The sequence below is a fragment of the Jatropha curcas genome, chromosome 9 (genome assembly GCF_041381405.1).
Source record: "Jatropha curcas cultivar XTBG-Jc1 chromosome 9, XTBG_Jcur_1.0, whole genome shotgun sequence".
NCBI classification, from domain to species: Eukaryota; Viridiplantae; Streptophyta; class Magnoliopsida; order Malpighiales; family Euphorbiaceae; genus Jatropha; species Jatropha curcas.
In genome coordinates, this window is record NC_143159.1 from 1,575,553 (window position 1) to 1,594,403 (window position 18,851).

The window sequence follows — 18,851 nt, forward strand, 5'->3', positions numbered from 1 at the left end:
GCTAATAATGGCCGGAGAAGATGAGGGGAGAAAGAATATTTTTTTTTTGTTTTTCTTTTTTTGTGGTTTCTACATATTATATGGATGTGTTGTTGTCATCATGTATATGTTCACGAGCCAGGACCATTGATTCATCCAACGCCACGTGCAACACCGCCATGGATGGGAAACTTTAATGTTGTTTGTATATATACATATATATATATATATATGTATATCTTTGCACTAGCCTTCGTTTCAACATAGATTTGAAATATATGAGAAGAAGCAAGGAAGGTTTGGTTCAAACAGGCCAACCCTAAGACATCGGTCCTTGCCCGAATTTAGCAAACTCTTGACGTTACTCCACTGCTTTGCAAGAGCAATTTTCGGATCTTGTTTTGGTATTTCAATCACAAAAAATATTCATATGTACACATGCCAATGTACCACAATTAACCTACTCCTTTTTTAATTTGTCATTACATTTCACACAATGAACTTGCCGCTGGGGATTGGATAAGTAAAAATAAAAGTATATTTTCGAATGAATTTTAGTTGGTAAAAAATTCTTTTGTTGTTTTAGTAATTTTTAACTATTAGTTACTAAAAATTAAAAGTATTTAGTATAAATAATTATTTAATTTAAAATAATAAAAAATAATATTAATTATTTAATTTATTAGATTCAAAGAAAAGAATAACGGATGTGATTATCAAAAACATATCTCTCTTCTAATCAATTTTGTTTTTATTTGTGCGGGTATGTTTCACCTAAAAAGTGCCAATTATTGATTGCATCTAATTAATTGATATCATGCGTCTGTTTTATGAATATAATACAATTTTACTAATATTTTGGAGTAATAATTGCTTAAATTAACGATTAATTACATCACTTATCAGATCAATTGGAGCTAATCAAACATCAAATCATATTTCATATTACAATCCAAAAGCTGTTGGAAAGAGCCGGTGGAAGAAGATGCACACTCGAACTTTATAATAATGGATTTCCAAATAAATAAAGTGGAAGTGGTGGGGTCTTAATACTCATGAATCATGATCATGTCAATTTTAATATTTTTTTATTAGGTATTCACCGACGGACATTTTTGTAAGTGTACACAGTCACAACAGGTAATAAAAAATAAATAAAATATTATTTCTACCAAAATTATATATCAAGTATTAAAATTATATTAATCTATTATTATTTAAATGACAATAAAGAGAATAATTGTAAACAAAAAAATAAAGTGATGGAAAAGAAATTAAGGATTAAAAGCTAGTAAGAATTTTACCTTTACTTAATTCTGTCAAATTTATTTTATTAGTTTGATAATCAATTTTAATTGTTTAAGTAAGGAAACAATTCTAAAATCATTAATAAGCTCTTCCGATGTGCTGTTAGCTATTTTAACCCGGTCTAATTACCTATCTCTCAATATTGCAATCAAACATGAATTAGATCATTAAATTTTATGGTTTGTTTAAGAGTTTATAACCTAAAGTCATTAACCTATGAAAACCTCCATTGGGTCAAATCATATAGCTTCCACACCAAGTTATTATTCTCATATAATTTATTATTTTTTTATATAAAAATTATTTTTCCGATAGTGATTAATGAAATAAATCAATACAGAAGATAAACTCTGGCTTGAAGCATTAAATTCAATATTAATTTATACTTTGAACAAAGAAAAATAAATCTAATATTATAAATTAAAATAGAAATTAAGCTACATTAAATTTCTAATATGAGAGTTTAGTTCGACATGATAATTAAATAAAAATTAATTAAACTTAAAAATTATTCAATAATTGATATGAATAATGAAAAGTAAAAATGAAATTAAGAGTCTAGAGATAAAATAAGACCTATCATTCACTAATTTTAATTATTTTAAAAATATTAGTAAAATTAAAAATATAAATAAAATAATTTTAAATTGACAAATGGTTAAGATTCAATTAAAATTAGACCTAAATATTTTGCTATGTTATTACATTTTTATTAAATTTTCTGTAAAAATTATTAAAATTTAAATATTCCATTTTCAATCTGATAATGATATCAGCACTTTGAAAAAGTTACGTCATTTAATTAGTGCGACGTTACCTATTAACCCGTCGCATACAAAAAGTGTGGCATAAAATTAGAAAGAGACTATTTTGTTTGTAGTTGAAGCTCTAACCGCCGTTAACCAAGGTAAAAACCGTTTGTTTCTGCGGTCTCGTGGTTCTGAAAAGGCCAAGTGAATTTGCGTGCCGCTAGATCTCCGTTCCGTTTACGTCGGTGTGGGTCGGATTAGCTGTCCCAAGTAGCCTAGGATCCGTGGAAGACTCGGACTTTTTGGACTCGTGTGGTATATGTAATTGTAACCCATTCCTCACTTGGATTGATCATAAAATGAAAAAAAAAAAAAAAAGGTATGTACATATATATTGTTTGATGTCAATTAATTCTACAAAATTTTATAAAATCTATGTGAAGTTTCATATTTTAATTTTTGATTAAAAAGAAAATTCATTTTCAAAAAATTTAATTATTTATAAATAAGTAAAAGTGGACTACAGTTCCACCTTACCTATAAAATTAAAAATTTAAAACATCAAATTACTATTATTTCGTAATTAAAGAAGGATTGACCTGAATATCATTCCTCAAATAAGTGTGAAAAAAGTAAAAACAAATTATTATTGATAAATGAATTCTATAGGTGATGTATAACTTGGATTAACATTGGGCCAAAACAGATTCTTGGAGCGAATCCATCTTTGGGTTTCCCAAGCAGGCCTAAAGCCCAATGAAACTGGGTCTCATATTAAGAATACTGAACAGCAGCATCATTTAATCCAGCAAACACGAAACTAGACTTGGGTTGTAAACGAACTAGGTTGAGTTGAAACCATTGTCAAAATGGTGAAAATATATATATATATATATATATATATCAAAGGCCTATATAGCTTTAAAGGGCAAAAAGGATTTGATAACATCTGTCCCTGATATGAAGAATATGAGAAAAGAAGTACCTAATTGATTAATGACTGGCATTGCAAATTCTGCAACGAGAATATAAGATTGATCCAAAAATCCTGATAATGGAGGTGGATGCTTTCTCCATAAAATGGAAAGTAACTTTTACAATGTTCTTTACGAATTAGATTCTGTCTTTTTTTGGTCAATCTTGGAATTATACGAATCTCTCTCCATAAATTTCTCTCTATAAAATTCATCTGCATCCACATGCCTTGATTGAACTTGGCAGTGGCACACATCTATCTCTAGCTTCCATTCATTTTCTTAATTAGTGTTTCCCCCAATGGTAACTCTAATCTCTCTTGTAAATCCTAAGCATTTTCACATTGTTTTGTTTAAATTAATTAATCCTCAATGAAACAGAGCAATGGAGGATACGAGAATAACAGCTATATTTCAGTTGGACCATGGGGAGGCCAAAATGGAGTACGGTGGGACGATGGAGTTTTCAACAGTGTAAGGCAAGTGGTGATCTGCCATGGTGCTGCTATTGAATCCGTCCAATTTGAGTATATCGACAAGAAAGGGATCTCCGTGTGGTCTGATAAGCACGGCGGAACTGGCGGTATCCGGACAAATAAAGTCAGTCCAGTCCAGTAAAGTACTACTACTATTCGATCGTCATGCAAGTTATAGTTATTAATAAAGAATTCCCTTTTGCAGGTGAAGCTTGATTTCCCAGATGAATATCTAGTAACTATAATTGGCCATTATGGAAGCGTTGTCGACTATGGTCCAATACTAGTTCGTTCGCTTGTATTCGAAAGCAATAGAAGGAAGTATGGACCTTTTGGCATTCAAATGGGAACAGATTTCTCATTTCCTTTGACTGGTGGCAAAGTAATAGGTTTCCATGGCCGATGCAGTTGGTATCTCGATTCTATTGGTGTTTATTTAAAGCCTCTCCTTCAACGAAATCCATCTAATAATTTTATTTCTCAACAAAACTCCGCAACCATTGATAAAAAGAAAGATCACAGCAATGACTACTCTGAAGCAGAGATAACAAACCGCCTGCAGGTTGGTTATTGTTGAGGATAAACATAATCATTTCTGGATTAATTATGTTCAATACATAATTACTTGCAGTGCAGGCCGTAGTGATAGGTAAACCGGTGAACCCAAGGCAGGCAGTTTCACACGGACCTTGGGGGGGTAATGGTGGAATGCTATTTGATGATGGAGTTTACACAGGCGTTCGTGAAGTTCATTTAACACGTTACGGAGGTATTGTTTCCACGCGGGTTTGTTATGATATGAATGGTCAAGCAATATGGGGAAATAAGAATGGTGGAAGCGGAGGAGTTAGAATAGACAAGGTGATTAAACAACCAGCAAATTAATAAAATCTTCTTTATGCTGTGTAAATTAGAAATTGAAGTTTCTAATTCTTCTTTGTTTGTGATTGAACAGATAGCTTTTGATTATCCATCTGAAATCTTGACTCGCATAACTGGATATTATGGATCAACCATCTTGAGAGGACCTACTGTGGTAAAATCCCTGACTTTTCACACCAACAAAAGGAAGTATGGACCCTTCGGGGATGAACAAGGGATTTCTTTTTCCTCAGCTGGTTCTAATAATAATGAGATGATTGTTGGATTCCATGGACGAAAGGGATGGTTTATAGACAGTATTGGAGTCCATTCTAGGCCATTAGTATTGAGCAACGCCATCAATGAAGCTAAAGCATATGAGGTATATATGCAGACTTACCTAATTAAAAAAATACGTGATAATGATGATACAAATTATAAATTAATAACTAATTATCGATTAACTAAGCTCATTGATCTATACAACCGTCTCCAACTTATAATGAAGGTTATCCCTGGAATGCTGGTAAAAGAAGCTGCTGTAGCAGGTGCATGGACATCAGGACTGTGGGGCGGTAATGGAGGTATGCCGTGGGATGATGGTGTATTTTCTGGGATTAAGAAGATTTTCTTGGCAAAAGGAGAAGCAATATACTGTATCCAAATTGAGTATGATCGAAATGGTCAATCCGCTTGGTCAGCTAGGCATGGAGGTGGAAGTGAAGCAAGCTCTCACTTGGTAATTAATATTAATTTATTAATGCAATAGAAATATTAATCATGGGTTTTAATTAGTTTGATCATGCTTAACTGCAGATTAAATTGGAATATCCATACGAAATCCTTACAAGCGTTTGTGGCTATTATGGCTCTCTCACTGGAGATGATTGCAACACTGTAATAAGATCTCTTACATTTTATACCAATAAGGGAAAATATGGACCGTTTGGAGAGGAAGTTGGGAGTTTTTTCACTTCCGCCAAGACAGAAGGAAAGATTGTAGGGTTCCATGGGAGAAGTGGGTGTTATTTGAATGCAATTGGAGTCCATATGCAACAATCCTCCATTGATCAAGTGCCTGGTGAAAGAGGAGGAGCTATCAAAATGATTATGCATAAATTGTTCAATTAAGTTTTCTATAATTTTAAAGAATTGCCTATTGTGTATGCATTATTTGCAGTTATATAATATATGTATATCTGCTATGGCAAGTTAATAAATATGAATTTTTATGTTAGAGTTGTAAAATGCTCAATAAGAATCAAGAGAGGTGCTTTCAATTCATACCAACATCTAATGTGATCAATTATGCATAATTCAAGTTTGATTATAATTATAATTTTGTCTCCTTTATTAAGTAAATATATTAATTTAATTATTGATATTTAATTTTATAGAACTGTTAGCTCTCCATCTAAAATGGATCATTTTGGTCATTAAATAAAGAATTAAATAATTATTCAATAATAACCAAGAGGGACTAAATAATTTGTTCCATCAATCTTGACATTTTTAATATTCTTTATTCTACTTAAATGATATACTTATTTTTTTGAGGAAAAAAAAAATAAAGGTAGTATTATTTATTTTATTTTACTTTACACAGAATTAATTAAAGGGTAATTTAGTTGATTATTCTTATATTTTCTAATATTGAAGTGGTTCAATTATTTTCTTAATTATGTGAAAAATCAATAGTGTCAAAATTAATGAAACCTATATAGTAATGTTATATTAAATGTAAATGATTAAATAGATAAATATTATAAATATTTTATCTCTTTTAAGTGGTAATTTTTGATAGAAGGACTAAATAGTTTACCGAGATTAAGCACGAATGTTGAAGTTATAATTATGCTAAATTTAGGGACTAAATAGTAATTTGTCCTTAAAAATAAAAACGACCGACCGGATAATCTGCGGCTGCCAATGTGGCCTTTACTAGATAATGCCACGCAGGATATATCCCGTGTGTCTTCACTTCGCAGGCCACTGTCCAGGCTCCTCTGTCATCTTGCATTCTAGTTCTTACAAGTTACGCCAAGGAAATAATTATAGAAAAGAAGAAGAAGAAGAAGAAGAAGAAGTAGAGTATTGTCAGGATGGAGAGTTTGCTTATACCAGTCATCTCAACGCCCCAGAAACTAAATCTGAACAAACAAGACACTCCGTCAATATGCTCATCCAAACCCGCCAAATCGTCTGTTCCCTTCACCAAAAAGCTCCACTGTAAAATTTCAGATTCACATTTGAATTACCTTTGCCAAAACGGTCGCTTAAGTGAGGCCGTAACAGCTCTTGAATCCATAGCTCAACATGGGTTCAAGGTAAGATCCAAAACCTTCATTAATTTAATTCAGTCCTGCATTGATTCCAATTCTGCTAGTCTGGGCCGCAAGGTCCATGCCCATATTAATTTGGTTGAAGAAAAAACCCCATTTCTTGAGACCAAGTTAGTCAGTATGTATGCTAAATGTGGGTTTTTAAGCGATGCGCGTAAATGCTTTGATGAAATGCGGGAGAGAAACTTGTATGCGTGGTCTGCGATGATTGGTGCGTTCTCCAGAGAGCACATGTGGAAGGAAGTTGTCGAGTTCTTTTATCTGATGATGCAGTCGAATTGTGTACCTGATGGGTTTTTGTTACCTAAGATATTACAGGCGTGTGGTAATTGTAGGGATGTTAAGACAGGGGAACTAGTACATTCTTTGGCTGTTAAATGTGGAGTAGATAGTTACCCATTTGTTAATAATTCGATTTTGGCTTTGTATGCAAAGGGTAGGAAGTTGAGTTTGGCGAGAAGGTGTTTTGAGAGCATGGATAAAAGAAATAAAGTGGCTTGGAATGCTATGATATCAGGGTATTGCAAAAATGGTGATATCGAGGAAGCTCAAAGATTATTTGATGCAATGTGTGAGGAAGGGATCGAGCCATGTTTAGTAACTTGGAATTTATTGATAGCTGGTTATAACCAGATAGGATATTGTGACGTTGCAATGGAATTGATGAAGAAGATGGAGAGTTTTGGCGTAAGCCCAGATGTCGTCACCTGGACTTCTATGATTTCGGGGTTTGCTCAAAACAATCGAACAAATAAGGCATTGGATATGTTCAATGAGATGGTTTTGACAGGGGTTGAACTCAATGGAGTTACAATTGGCAGTGTGATTTCAGCGTGTACATCTTTAAAAGCGTTAGATGAAGGGTTAGAAATTCACGCACTTGCTTTTAAGATGGGTTTTGTTGACGATGTTCTAGTTGGGAATTCACTAATTGACATGTACTCGAAGTGTGGGAAACTGGAAGCTGCTTGGAAGGTATTTGAAATGATGCCGGAGAAAGATATTTATAGTTGGAATTCAATGATTGGAGGATATTGTCAAGCTGGATATTGTGGTAAAGCCTATGTTCTTTTTATGAAAATGCCAAAATCTGATGTACAGCCTAATGTCATTACTTGGAATAATATGATCTCGGCATATATTCAAAATGGAGATGATGATCGCGCCATGGATTTGTTTCACAGGATGGAAAAGGATGGTAAAATCAAACGTGATACTGCATCATGGAACTCTCTTATTTCAGGTTATTTGAAAATGGGACAAAAAGACAAGTCAATTAGCATATTTCGACAAATGCAATCTTGTAGTGTTAGTTCAAATTCTGTTACCATTCTAAGTGTCTTACCTGCTTGTGCAAGTTTAGTTGCTTTGAAAAAGGTAAAAGAGATTCATGGTTGTGTATTGCGCAGAAATCTAGAACCCGTACTCTCTATTAGAAATTCGCTGATTGACACATATGTCAAATCAGGGAATATAGGATATTCAAGAACCATATTTGGTAGAATGTTGTCCAAAGATTTCATCACCTGGAACTCAATGATAGCTGGTTATGTTCTACATGGTTATTCAGATGCTGCACTTGATCTTGTTAATCAGATGCAAAAGCTGGGACTTAAGCCAAACAGAAGCACTTTTGTGAGTATTATCCTTGCACACTGTCTTACTGGAATGGTGGATAAAGGGGAGCGAGCTTTCTCTAGCATGACGGGAGACTATCAAATTGTGCCATCTTTAGAACATTATGCAGCTATGGTCCATTTGTACGGTCGTTCTGGTAAGCTCACAGAGGCAATGGAATTTATTGAGGATATGCCAATTGAGCCTGATTTTTCTGTGTGGTCTGCCTTACTGAATGCCTCTTTGAATCATGGCAATTTTGGGTTGGCAATCCAGGCGGGGGAAAATTTACTTGCCTTGGAACCAGGGAACCGTTTGATCCACCAGTTAGTTTTACAGGCATACACTTTATGTGAGAAACCTCAAGATGCGTCAAACGAGAAAAGGCTTGAGAAAGATACCAAAGTACTGAAGCTTATTGGACACAGCTGGATCGAAGTAAAAAACGTTGTGCATTATTTTGTTGCAGGTGATAGGTCTAAATCATGCTCAGAGATTCTATTTTCTTGGGTTGAGAGCATATCAAAAGAAGTGAAGGGAAGTGATCTGCCTCTTGGGTCTTGCATTGAGGAGGAAGAGAAGGAAGAAATTATAGGTGTACATAGTGAAAAACTTGCAATTGCCTTCGCCTTTGTTTGTGCACCTTCTGTACCTCGAAGCATAAGAATTGTTAAAAACCTGAGTATGTGTGTAGACTGCCATAGGATGGCTAAATATCTCTCTAAGATGTATGGATGTGAAATATATTTGAGCGACTCAAAGTGCCTCCACCATTTTAAATCTGGTCATTGTTCCTGTGGCGATTATTGGTAGAATGCAAAATGATAGCTATACATATGTGAACTGGTTTCAATATTTGTTCTGGTGAGTACTCAGTGGCTCATCTGAGGGCTCTGGATATTGTTCAAGCTGCTATGGATCATGCCACTCCTTCTAGTTTCAGAAGATTCATACAATGTCAATCTTATTGATCCAAAATATATACTTGACAGTTGTTGCCGAAAAGATATTCTTGAATAGGCATGTCAATCCTGTTGACAGGTACAGGTTTTTGTGGTGTTTACAAGTTAGTTGCCTTAAAAGAATAACAAGGGTACTTACTCATGTCTTCATCTTTTGCGATTTGTTTTCCAGGATTAAAAAGTGTAATGTGCTAGGCTTAAATGACATTAGTCTGCGGGCAGTTTGTCTGCCAGTGAATTGACAAAGCATTAGTGATAAGCTTGTTGATTCAGGTACAGATTCTTTCAGAATTAATCTTCTTATCCTTTGTGTTAGTTATACTGGGCTGTGTAGTTCATTTCAACCCATTCTCCATTTCTCCCTTTCTCTTTTACTTTTCACTGTTTTAGCAGTGGCTTGGAAGTCCTCGGATATAATATTTTTCAGCTGACCTTTATCACACATCCTACTTTGACTAAATTTTTTTTTGTAATTTGCAGGGGATATACTAAATAAGATGCAGCAAATGCAAAACTTCTATACAGAAGAAAATTTCATTTTCTTATGAATCATCAGAATTCATAGGAAGGCCTTAGTTATTCTACAACGTGAAGATCTAAATAACTGAATTAATTAAAGAATACCATAAGAAGGGAGCGTGAGCGTGTATCTTGATGGGCTTTCATATAAAGATGCCTTTCTAGTTTCTAACTATATTTGTTTGTTAACAGTAGACAACAGGTACGCCACTTAAAAGTGAGACAAAAAAAAATTTAGCTTTCACTTTGATGTCTGCTAAGAGGATATTTTGAACAGGTTGCTCTTGATTATATCATGGATTTGGCAACCAGATCGGAGGATCTACTTTCAACAGTCATCAAGAAACATCACTTTAAACAGCAGAAAGGAAATATACACTGTTAGGATTTCGGAGGAGGGACGACATCTTTCTCAAGTGAGCTGAAACAGTGGGCTGCATTATCAGGCAAGCCTTCATATCACGGAGAAAAGAAATATAACCGAAGATATTGCTTAAATTGTGAAACTGGATGACAAAGTGCAGGTCTGAAGTGTGATTCATACGCATAGAACGAATCAATTATAAATTGAAACAGATGCTAGGCATCTGCCACATTAGCTAAAAGCTATCTACTGAGGAGGAAATTTGCAATCTCAAGTAAATTCCGCTGAGATTCTGTGCCCATACCCCACAACAGTAAATTTTTGAAAAAGGAAAGTTCCTTCCATATGTGGCTCAAGGAATAATTGAAAAGCAATTTCTGCCATATCCCATTTGTCTTTTCCAGAGGCATCTCTAATTAAATGAATATGGTAACGGTAGCATCTATTATAAATCTGTGTAAAGCACGGACGGTGATTATTGGCACAAGTAGAAATCCTAATTATTTGAGGAATGGAATAAATGTCTGAGCTGATTGCGTGTTTATAGCATTAACAAACGATATGATAAAGAATGAAAATGGTAGCCCCAAAAACGTCAGCCATAAAACACATGGAACTTTTCTTGCTCCAGATTATGGAGGGGGCCTTTGTTTTTCTCCTCCAATTAATGATTCTTTGTTTCTTTATGGGATTAGGTTCTTTTCTCTTCAATCTTTTTCCTTCTTAGTGGAATGGCGAATTTGCTTCTTCTTCAAAGTTAGACAGCTATTTTATACAAACTTCCACTCAATAAATTCCAGTCTTGTCATCCCTGCAATTCTGTGCTACACCAAATCCCCTTCCTGCATTCCAATCTAAGTCTCTGATCTGCATCTAAAAATGGTAACACTTCTTATAGTTTCAAAATACTCATTTTGTTAGATGTTGTTTTACTTCACTAATCACTTTGTTGATATTGCAGCAAAGCTTTGAGGAAGGTGAGAAGAAACCCATTGCCATGGGGCCTTGGGGTGGTCAGGATGGATTTCGGTGGGACGATGGAGTGTTCTCCGCGGTTAGACAATTGGTGATAGCTCATGGTTCAGGTATTGACTCTATCCAGATTGAGTATGATGAAAAAGGAACCTCAATTTGGTCAGAGAAACATGGTGGAAATGGAGGTAGCAGAGTAGACAAGGTTAGTCAAATAATTGCTCATCTTTTTCTTGTAGAATCAAATGAATGAGAATTAAATGTGAATGCTGAAGTCAGTTAAAGAGCCTGATTAGATTTCTTTCCTGCTTGATGCCAAATATTCATGATACAATTCTTGTTTTGCAGGTGAAGCTTGATTACCCAGATGAGTACCTGACTTCAGTCCACGGATACTATGGTAGCTTAAATGAATGGGGATCTGTGTTTGTTCTTTCACTTACTTTCCAAAGCAATAAAAGAACATATGGACCATTTGGTGTTGAGCAAGGAACGTACTTTTGTTTTCCCATGACTGGAGGCAGGATTGTGGGGTTCCATGGCAAGAGTGGCTGGTTTCTTGATGCAATTGGTATATATTTAAAGCCTGTTCAGCAACAGAAGACCTCCAAAGCGCTTGTCCAGGCTAAGAGTTTTGTCAATACTGGGACTGAAAATATTGGCTACTCTGTGATACAAGGAACTGCAGGCAACAGTTATGATATAGTTGTTGCTGTGAGGCAAAAGGAGGAACACGGCAACCCTCTACAGACCAAACCTTCCAGACAGATTTATCGCGAGTCCAGTGATTCAGGAGACAGTGATTCAGGAGCTAGTATTAAGGTGAGATTTCTCCATTATTATGGTTGATTATCATTTTTTTTAACATAAAAATATATGATTGACTTCGGCAACAAGTTTCAATTCAGACACCTAGGATTAAAAGTTTGCCTCCAAAAGCTGAAGGCCTGATAACTTATGGACCCTGGGGTGGTACTGGTGGTTCTATTTTCGACGATGGAACCTACACAGGAATTAGGCAAATTTACCTGTCACGCAGTATTGGTGTTGTATCTATCAGAGTTCAATATGATCGTGATGGACAAGCTGTCTGGGGAAGCAAACATGGAGGGACTGGAGGATTTAAAACTGACAAGGTGAATCAAATTGAGTGCGAAGAATTCTTGTACTTAAAAATCATATATTTAGTTCCTTTTTTCAAAAAAGACAATGTTTTTAACTTGAATTTTTCATTCTTTTGTTCCACTTTCTGCAGATAATTTTTGATTATCCATATGAAATACTGACACACATATCAGGAACATACGTTCCCTTGATGTTCATGGGCCCTAACATTATCAAGTCGCTTACTTTCTACACAACAAAGGGGAAACATGGGCCATTTGGAGAAGAACAAGGTCCCTCTTTCTCCAGCAAACCCAATGAAGGAAAGATTGTTGGATTTCATGGGAAGGAGGGTCTTTTCCTAGACGCTATTGGTTTTCATGTGATGGAAGGAAAAGTGAATCCTGCTAAGCATTATCTTTCTGATGCAATTATTCAAACTAAAAAAGATGTCGCTGAGATTGATAATTCTCCTTGGTCTAATAAGCTAGTTGTAGCCAAACGAGGACCAATAGAAGAGGTGAGACATTGATACTACTGATACATAGTATCCCATTCCTTTCAAGGAAATGAATTATAGTGTATACAATATGGGCATTTGAGTCGTTTGTTAAATTCTCTCTTCAGGTTGCTTGTGCTGTGGTAAAAGAGCCTGCTCCTTGCGGCCCAGGTCCTTGGGGTGGAGATGGAGGCAGGGCATGGGATGATGGAGTATTTTCTGGGATCAAGCAGATATTCATAACTAGAGCTGAAGCTATTTGTTCAATACAAATAGAGTATGATCGAAATGGACAATCTCTTTGGTCTGTGAAACATGGAGGCAATGGAGGAACTGCGACTAATAGGGTAGGAAAGTTAAAAAATTTCATTATGATATAATTAACAAAAAAAAATGATTATTATTTTTCAAGTTACTTATATTAATAAATTCTTCAGGTGAAATTGGAATACCCACATGAAGTACTGATACGAATATCAGGATACTATGGTCCTCTGAGTAGAGATGAGAGGCCAACAGTTGTTAAATCAATTACATTTTACACCAGTAGAGGACAATATGGTCCATTTGGCGAAGAAATTGGTACATTTTTCACTTCAACTACAACAGAAGGTAAGGTGGTCGGTTTGCATGGAAGGTCTTCGGCTTATTTAGATGCCATTGGTGTCCACATGCAGCATTGGCTAGGAAATACCAAAACCTCAACAAGATCATCTCTCTTCAAGATTTTCAGTTGATAAAAAAAATACTAAATTCATGAGCATGAGCCAGAGTTTATGTATAAAAGGGTTGTATGTCTTTCAATAACAATATCTCCGATGCTTCATGAGAATTTTTATATTGTAAATCAATATATGAAAATTCTATGATATTTATTGGAATAATAAATTGAAATTTTTATTGAATATATATATTATGTTTGTGAAGAAAATGCTTAATTCTTTCTTTTGTTGAAAGGGAAGGGCATATCTATGTATATAAATTATCTATGTTAAAAATATTTTATTTTTCAAAGATTACATTATATTTCTATATCAAAATTAACTATGTATAAGGAATCTAAAAGTAGCTGTTATTATCAGGCGAAGAGTTAGTTTGAGTAGGAGATAAAAAAAAAAAAAAAAAAAAAAAAAAAAAAAAAAAAAGAGCTTTCAATTGAATAAGCAATAAAGAATTAGTAGAAGCTAGGGTTAGACTACTATATATGTATGTGTAACACTTGCATTAGATTGAGACATGAAATAAAATAATTGGGTGGCTATAATTATATATGAACAACCCAATTAGGCGTCTAAATAAAGCCATACAACCTTTCAAATTAAATTATTATTATTGTGCAATTTTGAACTGATGCTTCCCATATTTATGTGCTCCATCATCACCCCCAGCCCACCTGCAATCTCTAGCTCAAAAAGCCTGGAATCCATTCATCATTCATACACATACATGACGTTGGATTAGCAAAAATGATTTATATCTCCCATCAACTTTATTTTAAAAGACACAGAAATGCTTTAATCTAGAATCATAACTACTAAGAAACATACAACTAAAAATGATAATTTGAACTATATAGAGTATTGGGATTGTATATTTTTATCCAACCTTACATATTTTTAAATGATTATATATATAACGCTCTAAATGTATTCTTGGATTATTTATTAAAAATATCATACATTTCAGCGTCAAAATATTTAAGCAAATTGGAAAAATAAAAATAAAATATTTCACAATTTAAATTATATATATACACACACATTATCCAAATGAAAATTTTGTTGGTAGTGATAATATAATGAGATCGAAGTGTGTGAGGTCCGCTTCATAAGAAGTTGCCAGAATTATTTAACATGAAAGAAATTGACAATTGTTTTATATTATAATTATAGATAATGTGAGGTCTACCTAGCTTATATATATATATAATCAAATGTCAATAATTATGGTAGATCGATGCTTATATTCCATGGGATATATATGTAAATATATATATATATATAGAGAGAGAGAGAGAGAGAGAGAGAAAGAGAGAGCAAAGATGTAAATTAGCGAGGGATTATAATTAATTAAGGATCATACACAAAATTAAATGCATGTCATGGGACCCATAATCCTACATTAATTATATATGATAATTAATAATGTCCTCTCCTTAATAATGGACCGAGATTTTTGGATTAGATTTTATTCCTTTGCCCCCTGCCAATTGCATGCAACATACCACATTCTAATTAATCTCTCCTATTCATATGTATTATTAGGGTTTCTTTTGTTTTATAGAAGGACATGTTTACGACATGTCCACCATGATTATGCAATAAAACAAACAAAAATTAACTGCATTTAAACTAAAATTACGAATAATTTTTATTTTATTTAATTAAACAAGCCCTTAGAAAAAGATATATGAATGACAAATTTTCTTCGTCAACCTAATAAATAATCTCTTCCTATCTAAATTTTCTTGATAACCTAATAAAGAAATCTTGATTAGGGTTGAATTGAATTATGAATGACAAATTCCAAATTAAAAAGATATATCATACCAAATCTCAAAGAAAATGGAACACGGAAGCTTCAAAATTTTCTTTATTTCCACACTTTCCAAATTCCACCTGCATCTAATTACTAAATATATATGAATTATAATATATCTATGGGTATGGAAAATTAATTGCAACACGCATAAATTAAGACTTTGGTGTCAATGGCTGCTCGAGTGGGTGGCCCACAAACCTTGATGATGGGAGTCTTTAGATAATATTTTGACATAATTAGGTTAAGCTGGTTTGATCTTCTCTTTTCTTTTGTTTGTCTATTTTTCTTTTCATTAATTTCTTTCTTCCTCTTATGCTTTCTTTCTTCCTCTTATGCTAGCTATTATAACACACATGTACATAGCATGTACACCCATCAGGTTTTTGCTCAGGCTAAAAATGGCATTCAGGGAAAGTTTTTTTCTTCCTCTTCCACTGGCTATAATACACCTAGAGTACAATTATTATTATTATTATTATTTATTTCATGTTCGAGTAACGAGTGATATTTAGGTAATTTAACGTGCTTCTAACGATAAAAATGAAGATTAACGTTACACGCTATTATTGATAAGTTTTTTATTTTTTATTTATCTGTTATATTTAAACCAAGCTAATTAATTTTACCAATTAAACAAGAAAACTTTTAATAAAATGAAAAGGGAGATACTTCCAATTAATTCGAATCTCTTTTTGCATATTGTGTTAATAGAAGAAAGATGGCATTGGAAAATGCAAAACATATGCATGCATATGCCATTGGCTATTGCATGTAGAAACTAAAATGATAATATTAACAATTGGGATTGAGCTGTAAATATATATGGAAAGCAAGAAAGCAACTTGCGTGCACTCCTTTTTCTAAAGCCAATTGAATTGGTTAAGTGATTAGGGTTTTTTAAAGTCAAAATTTGTGACGATAAAACCTACCGTTAGAAAACTGGGGAAAGAAAGAAAGAAAGAAAAGAAAGGAAGAAGAAGAAGAAGAATCTAACCTAAAGAATAATTGATGTCAGGCAGAAAAAAGAGGCCGATTCTCTCTTGCTCTGTTAAGTTCTTTGTCCAGAAAGTGACAGTTGTGTAGGTCCCTACTTCCTATTGCTCTGCTCCTTGACAAGGAGAGAGAGTGAGAGAGAGAGAAGAAGAAAGAAAGACACAACTTTCGTAGTAAAAGAAAAGAAGAAAAAAAGATGAGTTTGAGGAACTCAAAAGCAAGACAAGATTATGTTTTGATAATGGAAAGAGATACACAAAAGATTTTTCACAAGAAAGATACCAACATTGGGGATGAAGAAGAAGGATTCCCTCTTTGGATATTAGGTGTAAAGAGAAAAGAACCGACCAAAACCACAGTTTCTGCTATCTTTAATTTGTTTAATTTATCAACATTTAGTGAAAATTTAACTAACCCAGAAACCCATAACTAAATCACCAAACCTACTCCTTTCAATTATTTCTACCATTTAAAACATTTATTATTAAAAACAAAATCATATGCCAAACTATATTTGACTTTGCCATATTCAAAATCAAGTTCTAAAGGAAGATTGTAATAATAAAATATTGCTGCGACACCCAAAATTCATTCATGGTTGCTCTTCCCGATATCCATAGTTTTGGTCAATATGGTATGACAGATTAATATATATAAATATAAATAGGCTCGTTCTTTTGTCACCCAAGCCATGAACTAAATCATTAAATATTATAGTAAGAGCTTTTATTTGCCTTGTTTCTGGTTAATTTGCAGTACAGTTGGCTGGTGGAAGATGCTTGATGCATCCATCCACTTGGTGGGTCATCACTCATCATTTCTGTACCAAAAATGTACCCATATTCACATGACATGAGCATGCAATTCATGAAATTTTCTTTCATCACATTTTTATGTCTAACTCTATCCATATAGACTTTACTTGATTGAATCCTTAATTTCATAATAATTGCCAGCAACTGCTGTCCACTTGTCAGAAATCGATGTGCTATTATTTGAATATATATATTTCTTTAATTAATTTCATATATATATATATATATATATATAGTACATATGGATTTTGATGTTGAAGAGTAGTTATAATATTGAAATGATTGTCCCGCAATTAAAGAATTAATTGGGTACTATCATATTTCCCAGTTACCAAAAAAGAATGTTATATTCTAGTGCAGCCAATAAATAATTTAAAAGGAATAAATAAATTGATGATAGTAGTACCTGCACTGTTGTCCTTCAATCTCAAGGAACATATATATTTAATTTAATTCATTATAAGCAGTTTATATATATATATATATATATATATATATATATAAGAATCCAATCTCTCTAAAAGAACGTTATGATCTGTTTTTATAGTTAAAAAAAGGAGGTTTCTGAAATAAAAATAAAAAAACCAACCTTTGTATTTTAAAATAAGAAAAGTGTCCTAGTCAACTTTGGCAGTAATGACCAATAGATTTTGTTAACAACTTTATTTAATATTCTTCTTCTGTTTAATTACGAATAAAATAAATTAAAATAAAGCATTATAATGAAAAGCAATCCACAACACCCAAATGAAAAATATTTCTAAGTTTGTTCAAAATTAAGCTGAAATAGAGAATTAACAATATTAGGGTATACAGCACATAAGTAGGTCTGCAATTACCATAACAGCTCTTCCCTTTTAAGAAAGCAATAATTTTTTTGGTTCTTCAAAAAAGATTTAATATTTAATATAGGAAGCCATACACTTTTAGAAGTTCAATATATTATAAATATAAGTTTATATATCCTATTTGTGATGGGCTTTTGACAAAAATAACACTATCTGTAAAACTATTTTCTAATCTAATATAATTTCAAAACTGATCTAATACTTGTCCTGACACGAAGAGATGATATTAAATGATAAGTGTTAGTTTGTTAAAAACCACTGGATCATACGTGTGTTTTGATGAAAAAATATTTTTACTGAATAATTATTATTATTTTATTAAAACCACTAATTAATCTGGTGGGCTCTTAACAATATATTATTTTTTGTTGACTAGTGGTCCCATTTTATAGTTGTACTAAAACCACCAAAGGATAAAATTTTTATGTTAAATTCAATAATATTTTACTTTATATAATAATTACAAAAATTGAATTATCTCAATCATTAAAAAAAATAATGATAATATATTTTTTTAAAAAAATTGGGTAATTAATTTGGAGACATACACGTTCGAATGTTGGAAGGGGATCGATCCTCTTGCCAAGATATGTATTTTTATTATCATTAAACATGCAATGTATTTTAAACATCATCCTGGTTAACTAGCAAGAAGACACCACAAAGTTAGATAAAAGTTGAAATAATATTTATTTGTCATATATAAGAGCAAAACGACATGATTAATCAATAAAACGAAACATTTTTCTCATTGATGTTATTGACTTGACTAATGATCTTCCAAGAGTTTGGATCCAAGTTGCACTGAACCAGACAACATTTTTCTGATTTCAACTGTTGATAAATGGCGTAAAATTAATTAAGCATACAAGCTGAAAATAAAACGTGGGTTTGTTTCCTATAAAGTTAAAATTAAAAATCCAGGTGT

At 33.0% G+C, this 18,851-nt stretch overlaps 3 protein-coding genes across 4 annotated transcripts; all 3 read left to right on the plus strand.

Annotated features, from left to right (window-relative positions):
• The first annotated feature begins 3,215 nt into the window (after positions 1-3,215).
• LOC110009409 (jacalin-related lectin 3-like) lies at positions 3,216-5,595 on the plus strand. Of its 2 annotated transcripts, XM_089725930.1 has the most exons (7): positions 3,216-3,314; positions 3,392-3,610; positions 3,692-4,048; positions 4,123-4,347; positions 4,442-4,729; positions 4,856-5,086; positions 5,164-5,595. In XM_089725930.1, exons 1-7 carry the CDS (start codon positions 3,312-3,314, stop codon positions 5,476-5,478), a joined length of 1,638 nt encoding a protein of 545 aa, XP_089582056.1. In that variant the 5' UTR covers positions 3,216-3,311; the 3' UTR covers positions 5,479-5,595. The 2 variants fall into 2 exon arrangements, with proteins under 2 accessions (XP_089582056.1, XP_089582055.1); XM_089725929.1 differs by lacking the exon at positions 3,216-3,314 and having other exon boundaries at positions 3,321-3,610.
• A 743-nt stretch (positions 5,596-6,338) lies between these two features.
• Positions 6,339-10,803, plus strand: LOC149493423 (Pentatricopeptide repeat (PPR-like) superfamily protein). Its single transcript, XM_089725928.1, has 4 exons — positions 6,339-9,347; positions 9,441-9,541; positions 9,749-9,989; positions 10,065-10,803. Exon 1 carries the CDS (start codon positions 6,450-6,452, stop codon positions 9,117-9,119), a length of 2,670 nt encoding a protein of 889 aa, XP_089582054.1. The 5' UTR covers positions 6,339-6,449; the 3' UTR covers positions 9,120-9,347; positions 9,441-9,541; positions 9,749-9,989; positions 10,065-10,803.
• Positions 10,804-10,892: 89 nt separating this feature from the next.
• LOC105633926 (Mannose-binding lectin superfamily protein) lies at positions 10,893-13,635 on the plus strand. The gene is made up of 7 exons (XM_020679108.3): positions 10,893-11,033; positions 11,113-11,328; positions 11,472-11,945; positions 12,032-12,259; positions 12,379-12,747; positions 12,855-13,073; positions 13,164-13,635. The coding sequence occupies exons 1-7, from the start codon at positions 11,031-11,033 to the stop codon at positions 13,461-13,463; spliced, it is 1,809 nt and encodes a 602-aa protein (XP_020534767.1). The 5' UTR covers positions 10,893-11,030; the 3' UTR covers positions 13,464-13,635.
• Positions 13,636-18,851: the final 5,216 nt, after the last annotated feature.

Coding starts and splice junctions, on each gene's coding strand:
- LOC110009409 (XM_089725929.1), top strand. CDS start 3,383: ATGAAACAGAGCAATGGAGGATACGAGAATAACAGCTATATTTCAGTT. Junction 3,611..3,691: donor GCGGTATCCGGACAAATAAA/GTCAGTCCAGTC, acceptor TCCCTTTTGCAG/GTGAAGCTTGATTTCCCAGA. Junction 4,049..4,122: donor AGATAACAAACCGCCTGCAG/GTTGGTTATTGT, acceptor CTTGCAGTGCAG/GCCGTAGTGATAGGTAAACC.
- LOC149493423 (XM_089725928.1), top strand. CDS start 6,450: ATGGAGAGTTTGCTTATACCAGTCATCTCAACGCCCCAGAAACTAAAT.
- LOC105633926 (XM_020679108.3), top strand. Junction 11,946..12,031: donor ATTCAGGAGCTAGTATTAAG/GTGAGATTTCTC, acceptor GTTTCAATTCAG/ACACCTAGGATTAAAAGTTT. Junction 12,748..12,854: donor AACGAGGACCAATAGAAGAG/GTGAGACATTGA, acceptor TTCTCTCTTCAG/GTTGCTTGTGCTGTGGTAAA.